This window comes from Corvus brachyrhynchos, unplaced genomic scaffold (assembly GCF_000691975.1).
Source record: "Corvus brachyrhynchos isolate BGI_N302 unplaced genomic scaffold, ASM69197v1 scaffold490, whole genome shotgun sequence".
In the NCBI taxonomy this organism is placed as follows: Eukaryota; Metazoa; Chordata; class Aves; order Passeriformes; family Corvidae; genus Corvus; species Corvus brachyrhynchos.
Window position 1 is genome coordinate 1,442,604 of NW_008235774.1, and position 8,131 is coordinate 1,450,734.

Below are 8,131 nucleotides of genomic sequence, written 5' to 3' on the forward strand. Positions count from 1 at the left end.
AGGAATGCTCAGCGTCTCTACAGGACAGGGGGTCCTTGCTGCTGTACCCTGACAACACGGCTGTAGTCCCCAGGGTGGTGGAAATCATCATGGAGCTGCAGAGCCTGACAGTGCTGGAGGGGGAGGATGCCACCTTCAAGTGCCTGGTGTCCCCCGAAGACGTGGCTGTGACATGGCAGCTGAATGGCCAGCCCGTGGTCCCCAGCGAGCGGCTGCTGGTGACAAGGAATGGGCTGTGCCACAGCCTCACCCTCCGGCAGTGCCAGCCAGGTGATGCAGGCACCGTGACAGTCAACACCGAGGGGCTGGTGAGCACAGCTCGGCTAAATGTACAAGGTGAGGGGAAAGGAGGAAGCTGGGGCTCGGCTCAAGACACAGCCCTGGGACCAGCTGCTGACCCAGCACACGGGCCATGCAGAGGCACAGGTGCTGTTCGTGCGGAAGCTGCAGGACATGGTGGCAGAGGAGCAGGGGGACGTGTGCCTGGAGGTGGAGGTGAGCCATGAGGCTGCCGAGGTGCAGTGGCTGAAGCAGGGTGTCCTCCTTCAGCCGAGCAGCAAGTACCTGCTGCAGGAGTCGGGGTGCCGGCGCACCCTCACCATCTGCTGCCTCGGCCCCACCGACCGTGGCACCTACCGCTGCGAGAGCCTGCACGACCGCACACAGGCCAAGCTCCATGTGGAGCGTGAGTACCAGGCTGGGGATGGGGATGGAAGGGGATGGGGATGGGGAGGGGGACAGGGAGGGCACCCAACTGCTGCAATGGGAGCATGTGGGCAGAGCTGGTACTTGGCTGGAAGGTGTGGTCAAGCAGAGAGGTGAGTTCGTGGACAGGGGTGGGAGCGTGCTACAAACAGCTGGATTTAGAGGATCACTCCAGCAAGCACAGACTGGGAAGCCAGGGGCTCTGGGGTGGAGTAGACACCTAGAGCATGTGGGCAGAGCTGGTACTTGGCTGGAAGGTGTGGTCAAGCAGGGAGGTGAGTTCGTGGGCAGGGGTGGGAGTGTGCTACAAACAGCTGGATTTAGAGGATCACTCCAGCAAGCACAGACTGGGAAGCCAGGGGCTCTGGGGTGGAGTAGACACCTATTCACAGATGTGGGTCCCTCACAGCCCGGAAGGTGTCGATCCGGACGCCACTGGCAGACGTGGAGACCTTTGAGAAGGAGACAGCCACCTTTCACCTGGAGCTGTCTCACCCTGGCGTGACTGGGGTCTGGACACGGGATGGCATCCGGGTGAAGCCCAGCCGTACGTGCCGGATCAGTGCCACAGGCTGCGGGCACAGCCTGACACTGGAGAGGCTTGCACTGGAAGACTCAGGCACTGTCACCTTCACTGCTGACACTCTGCGCTGCAGCGCCCACCTGCGTGTGCGGGGTACGGTCTCTGGAGCAGGCTGCGGGGTGTGTGGCACTGGCACTGTCTGACCTGCAGCTGTTCTGTACCGGGGGAGACACCAAGGCTGAGCTGGGCCACCCCGGGCACATGTGTCCCCCTGTCCTGGACAGGGGTGACAGTGTTCTGGCAAGTGTCCCCGTGTCCTCAGGGAAGAGATGTGAGCTGAACAGTGGGGACGCCCAGCCAGGGTCTGGGTCCAGACCCAGCTGGAACACCACTGATGAGTGCTTGCCCATGGGTAGTGCCACTCCCACCCCATGCTGAAATGCCCCAGCCACAGCTACTCTTCCCTGCAGCCCCAAGTCCACGCCTTTGTCATACCAAACCTTCCTGTCCTGTGTCCTGCCTCCTCAGAGCCTCCAGTCACTATGGTGAAGGTCCCACGAGACCTGGGGGTCCCAGAGACAGGGGTCGCTAGCTTTGAGTGTGAGCTGTCTCGCCCCAATGCAGAAGTGAAATGGTTCAAGGTGAGGGTTCACCCCAATTCCCTCCAGCAGCACCTGGCTGTGTCCTCCTTGCTTTGTCCCCTGGCGCTGCCCTCCCTGCCAGGGCTGCAGACAGAGAAGAGGGGCCAAAGCAGTGGGGTGCTGCCTGTTTGCCCCCGTGCAGGATGGACAGGAGCTGCGGCCGGGGCCCAACCGCCGCATCTACTCAGCGGGACGGCGCCGCATCCTGCAGCTGAGCCGCTGCGAGCTGACCGACGCTGGCAGCTACACCTGCGACGCAGGTGACTGCCGGGCCTCCGCCACGCTGCACGTCCAGGGTACGGCCACCCAGCTCCCGGCGGTGTGCACACCCCCAAACTCCATGCTGCCTGCTCCTCTCATCCTTGGCTGACGTGGCACCCTGTCCCTTACCCACAGAGCGCCAGGTCCACATTGTGCAGGAGCTGCAGGACATCCAGGTGCGGGAGGGTGACAATGCAGTCTTCACCTGCGAGGTGTCACATGCAGATGTTAAGGGCGAGTGGTTTCGGGATGGGGAGAAAATCAAGGTCTCCAGCACAGTGAAGATACGGCAAGAAGGTAGGGGTGCAGGTGGTTCCACACCTGGTTTGAGGCTGAGAAGGGGCAAATTCAAGCAAGGGGAGTTTTTGTAGACAAACGGGGGTCCCTGCCCCCCTGCCTACTATGGGTGCCCACTGCTGTCATCTTGAGCCAGCCTCTCCCTCCCCAGGGACCCGGCATTTCCTGCTGTTCTGTGGTGTGCGCCCTGAGGACAAGGGACTCATCCGCTTTGCTGCCAGGACGGTCATCTCAGAGGCCAGTCTGCAGGTGGAAGGTACCAGTGTGGGCTGCGAGGTCTGGCTGGGCTCCCAGCACCAGGGCTGGGGTGTACCGGGTTGGCTTGCGGTGTCCCCATGGAAGCCTGCTCACCCCACAATGCTGACACCTTGTCCCCACCCGCCAGCACTGCCAATCCGGATTGTGAAGCCACTGCGGGACAAGACGGTGCTGGCGAGGCACAAGGCAACACTGGAGTGCACCGTGTCCCACGCCCGGGGCCGGGTGCGCTGGCTCCGTGGGGACACCGAGATCTTTGCTGGTGACAAGTATGAGATCTGCAATCTGGACTGCTACCGCACACTCATCATTCACCGCGTGGGCCCCGAGGATGAGGACTCGTATACCTGTGACGCCTTCGATGACCGCTCCACTGCCCGGCTCCTCGTAGAGGGTGAGTGGGCACCTGGAGGGGCACCACTGCCAGCTGCTGCTGTGCCTTGCAGTGAAGGGAAACCAGGAGCCCTGTCCCCATCCCCCACTGCTTGCAAGAGTCTGAGTGCTGGGCTGGGGGGAGCAGGTTGGACATAGGGCCAACCTGTTGTCTGGGATACACCTTTTGGGTGCCCCACCAGCTCTGGCAATGCTCCAGCTCTCTCTGACTCCTGTTGTTCCCACAGGGAGCTAGAAGCCAGGATGCAGTACTCAAGAGCCTGCATGCAGACTGATGGATGCCACTGCTGTGAGACAGGGTCACACTCCCCCTGGCATGTACAGACACACGGACACCATCCCCAGCCTACTCCAGCCTCAGGGCTCTGCATTAAACAGTCTTTTTTTCTGACATGGCTTCTTCCACACCAGAGAGCGGGGGTCCCACTAAGAGAAAAGGTGGCGGCACCACTCTACGTCTTGCTCAGCATCCCTGGAAGCCTGGCCCTCAGGGCCCCCCTCACCCCTGCCCCCCGCACAGCCCTTGGCCTTGCACGCCGGACTCCGAAAGGCTCTTTACTGTGTGGCCGAGGCCTCAGCAGCATTTGGCACATTTACAAAAGAGACTGAAAAGGGGGATGGCAGCACAATGCTGCGGGAAGGGGGTGCCTGGCAGAAACATGCAGTTCCTGGGGCAGCGGGGCCAGCTGGGCTGGGCTGGGGGGGGCTCCCAAAGCAGAAGGCACCCTGGTCCAGTCTCACCACCATCCTGCCTGCCTGGCCATGGGGAAATCCTGGCTCACTCCGTAATAAGTTAATACAAATCACAGCAAGAGAAATATATACAAGGCGTGAGCCTCTGCCCACAGCAGTGCTCTGGGCAGGGGCTCCTGCCCTGCCCTGCCCCAAGGTCCCCTGGCCACTATAAAAATCCAGTCGCCAGCAAAACAGCGACGGTCTCTGATGCTGCAGGGGTCCCCGCATCCCTGAGGCAGCCCAGCCTCTGCCCAAAGGCTGGAGCCAGTGTCCTGTCTCCCACCAAAACATTTTGTGGGGGATGCACCCTGCCAGCACAGCTCCTGCTGGACAGGCACCAATAGCCAGCATCACCCTGGGAACCACCTGGCCGTGGCAGTCTCTGCCCCAGGACCACCCCAGTCCAGCTTGGGAAAATGGAGTGGCGAGCCGCTCTGGGGTGTAGGGAGGGTGGCTAGGGCAGAAGGATCTTCTGAGGAGGCAGGTTTTGGGAAGCATTGCCTGGGAGCTGCTCTTGGGGACAGGGTGGGACAGGGCACACATGCTCAGGGGATTCCCTGCTGGGAAAAGGGCTGTGGGACCTGCTCTTTGAGGAAGGGACATAGGGGACAGGCACTTGGGGAGTTGCTGGGGGTGCGATGGGGTAGGGGCAGGCATGGGGAGCTGCTCTTGAGAAGGGGGGGACTCAAATATGGGGAAATGTTAAGATGCAGGATGAGCGTGCCCGGGCCATAGGGTAACGCACAGCAGTGGGGGCTTGGGGACCCACCACCCCAGCAGAGCCACTCGCACTGCACGTCCATGGGTTCTGGTCCTTGGGCTGCGTCCCTGCCAAAGGGCTTCCCCAGCACCTTTGGGCCCCACAGGTAGCTGGGGCTTCCACAGACAAGTCCTATGTGTCTCCAAGAAGGGTCTCCATCTGCAGCCCCAAGCCACATGTGGCCACTTGGGGGGACAAAGCCCTGCCTGTCTCAGGGGTTCTGTCAGAACAGGCTGGGGTGCTGGTGTTGCTCGAGGTCACTGGGTTGGCTTATACCCTCACGGCAGGGCCAGAGCCTGTGGTGAGGGGCACGGTGGAGCTGCAGTCATAGTCCAGGTCCACCACGGCATGGGAGCTGGCGATGAGGCTGTTCAGCGATGGTCCCGTCTGCCGCTCTCGGAAACTCTCCCTCCCCAGCCCCCCTCAAAAACAGCCCAGTGGAATCCCCAGCACTCGGGCCCTCCAGTGGCTGGCCGCAGCCGGGAGCACAGCCTTATCCCTCCCCTGGACATTTTGCACCTTGCCTACTGCTTGTTTCTACTTTGCCCACAGTGCTCTTGGCCAGCAGTTTCCATTTGCTTGCAAAGGCTGAAGTGCTCCACGGTGGTAATGCCCCAGCTTAGCCCTTCCTGAGTTGCCCAGTCCCGGGGATGCCCTGGTCTCATCCCTCAATGAGCTTTGATGTCAACCGGTGCCTGGGCACCTCTCCAAGCCCCAGCCCACCCACATGGAGAAGGAATGGCTGTGGAGGCTGGGGGAGATCTCTACCCTGGCTGCGGGACTCACAGGGGAGAGCACGTCCCCATCGAAGCGGCGCACAGGGTTGGGCTTGCGGCGGTAAGCAGGCTCGGGGGGGTGGGCTTTGTGCTGGTGGGGTGGTGGGTGGTGGGGTCTCCGCTTCTTCTTCTTCTCCTTTCGGTCTTCCCGCTGCTTGATGCGCATCAGTTGCACGCGGCGCTGCTGCCGGCTGATGATCACTGTGGAGCAAAGAGGCCTGTGAGCACTGGGGAGCACATCCAAACGATCCCCACAGCCAAACCAGCACCAACTTCACGCAACCAGGCCTCCCTTGGGTGGTGTGCCGCCACAGAGTCCTGAACCCCATGCATGTCCGTGTGAACCAGGTGCTGGAAACCTCCATCCCACTACCCAGGTTCCCAGCTCCTACACTCGCCCTGTGTCATGCCCACATGCCCCACTCCCCACACACCTTCTGTATGGGAGTAGCCCTCGCCTGTGACCTTCCACTGGACCAGGACACCCAGTGTGGTGAGGAGCGGCCAGACGCCCAGAATGACCCAGCTGTACCAGCACACGGGGCGAGCAGGGGCCACCTTGATGCGCTCATAGATGTACTGCACCAGGAGGAAGAGCTCGATGAAGTAGTCGACAGTGACGGTCATGATGGCGCTGCCGAAGACGGCGGTGGAGAGGGTGGTGAAGAAGCGCTGCCACTGCAGGGTGAGGACAGCGAAAAGCATCCCCACACCCAGGAGGAGTGCAATGGGGATCCACACCGTTGGTGGGTGGTAGAACTGCTCCATCACTACCAGCGTGGCCACCGCCAGCAGCAGCCCCAGGAGCAGCCCCACCATGAAGAGGCCAACACTGCGCACCAGCATGGTGACCAGCCCACACAAGACTCCAATGCCCAACCCAATGCCCACTGAGGCCTCCACGCTCAGCTGTGTGTCCAGCACCCTCTCCTTGTAGCACAGCATGAAGATGATGATAGAGCCAAACATCAGCCCCGTCAGGAACATGACAGCCTTGAAGCAGCGGTAGCCTGAGGAGAGACCACCATAGTTAGGGACTGGATAGCCAGCAACCCCCAGCTCCCCTCTGCCCTCCTCCCCACTTGCCCCACCAGCTGCTGGGCTGGCCTGGCTCACCGAAGAAGCAGTAGATGATGCCAAAAAGGCAGCACATGGCACACACCACTGAGGGCACCACCTGGTAGCGACGCTCAATTTCCTGCTGGCAGCTGTGCCCCCACTCCTGGCCTGGCTCGTGCGGCAGCAGCTTGAACCGCAGCGTTTGCACAGTTGCAGTCATGGCTCTGGGGACTCCTGGGAGAGGCATCAAAATCTCCACTCCTGCCTCATAGCTCGCCAGCAGAACTGTGTCCCGGCACCGGCCCCACCTGGTGGGAGAGAGACAAGGAGAATGGAGGAACTGGTGGCACATGCCCAGCAGTGATCCCACCACTCAGCATCCAGCTACCAGAAATCCTGCTCCGTCCCACCACTACCCGGGTAGGAAGGGAGGGAATGGGGGAACAGCCTCATCAGTGGGGGTGCAGACTGTCACCCAATGTGTGGCTGAGGGGACATGCTGTCCCCAGAGAGCCTGCCTGTACCCCCAAGAGCTTCGTATCACTTAAATAATTTGTCTGTGGCTTCAATTTTCCTGCCCATGCCTCTCCGGCACCCTTTCCCTGTTCGATTAACAGGAGACTTCCACAACCTGGTATTTTCTGCCTGTGAAGTAATTATGCTCAGTAATTAAGTCACCCCTCAGTCTTCTATTTTTATAGGCTAAACAGATTGAGCTCTTTAAGCTTGTACTCCAAGGCATTTTCTCCAATCCTCTAATCATATTTCTGGCTATTTTTCATCTCTGCTCCAGCTCCTACTCTCCTTGTAAAAACAAATTGGGCCTTCACATTAGATCCAGCCCTCCCATGCCAATCCATGGGGATGGAAGGGCACCAGCCATAGCTGGCACTGCCCTTTACCCAAGGGCTCACCCTTAATGCTGTGGCTGTGCCGGGATGCTGAGCAAACAGTTACCAGGCCCCCCGCAGCGCTTACACAGACGGAGGGGTCATAATCCCCTGCAAAGACTGATCCAGCTTCAGTTTAAACCTAATTACAGTATCCATCTGCCTGCTCCCACCTGGAGCCAGTTCCATCACCCCTTTGCTCCCCTAGTCCCTTTACAGGCTCAGTTGGTTTAGAATGGGTTTATTGTCACAAATTGTCCCCAGGCCAGCATCAGTCCTTCCAAGTGCCAAGTTTAAGCGGCCAGTTCAGGACAGCTCACAAAAACAGCGCTCTGGGAAGGAGCTGGGAAGAGGGCAAAGGCTGCAGTCACGGCTTCCTGTTGCCCAGCACCTTGCTGCTGCCCAGACGGGCTCCACTGGCATCTCATCCCTTGCCGGCAACCTCCTCCCTCCCTTTGGCTGGGGAAGGCAACACCAGCCAGGGCAAATCCCCGTGGGGAAGCCGAGCACAGAGCCTAATCCCAAGGAAGCAGGCGGGCAGCGAGCGGGCAGCCAAGCGCTGGGCCCCTGCTCGAGTCCCCTGGGGGATGCTAAGCAGGATTGGACTTTACCCGTAGAGCCCAGGAGCGACGCTCCGGCCCCGGTGGGGATGGGCGATAATGTGTTGAGTGAGAGCAGGGCTCTGCCGGCCCAGGAGACCGGGGATGCGGCACGGCACGGCTGGCCGGCTGGTGTAGGGATGGCATGGGATGGCACGGGATGGCGGGGCGCCGGGCAGGGCTGCGGGCAGCGGTGCGGGCGGCTCGCGGCGCCCATTGGCGCGGGCACTGTTG

General features: G+C 60.9%; 2 protein-coding genes across 3 annotated transcripts in view; one reads left to right on the forward strand and one right to left on the reverse strand.

The window, feature by feature from the left end:
* The window catches only part of OBSL1 (obscurin like 1), a 17,066-nt gene extending 13,170 nt beyond the window's left edge, over window positions 1–3,896 (forward strand). Inside the window, 9 exon segments of the mRNA XM_017727027.1 lie at window positions 3–336; window positions 419–685; window positions 1,115–1,381; window positions 1,757–1,869; window positions 2,012–2,165; window positions 2,266–2,427; window positions 2,579–2,683; window positions 2,813–3,079; window positions 3,306–3,896. Coding sequence (XP_017582516.1) covers window positions 3–336; window positions 419–685; window positions 1,115–1,381; window positions 1,757–1,869; window positions 2,012–2,165; window positions 2,266–2,427; window positions 2,579–2,683; window positions 2,813–3,079; window positions 3,306–3,313 — 1,677 coding nt within the window. The 3' untranslated portion in view covers window positions 3,314–3,896.
* On the reverse strand, window positions 3,620–6,716 carry TMEM198 (transmembrane protein 198). Of its 2 annotated transcripts, none has more exons than XM_017726705.1 (4): window positions 6,466–6,716; window positions 5,784–6,359; window positions 5,360–5,550; window positions 3,620–4,982 (listed from the first exon to the last, which is right to left on the reverse strand). In XM_017726705.1, the coding sequence occupies exons 1-4, from the start codon at window positions 6,653–6,655 to the stop codon at window positions 4,899–4,901; spliced, it is 1,041 nt and encodes a 346-aa protein (XP_017582194.1). In that variant the 5' UTR covers window positions 6,656–6,716; the 3' UTR covers window positions 3,620–4,898. The 2 variants fall into 2 exon arrangements, with proteins under 2 accessions (XP_017582194.1, XP_017582199.1); XM_017726710.1 differs by having other exon boundaries at window positions 3,620–4,978; window positions 5,342–5,550.
* Window positions 6,717–8,131: the final 1,415 nt, after the last annotated feature.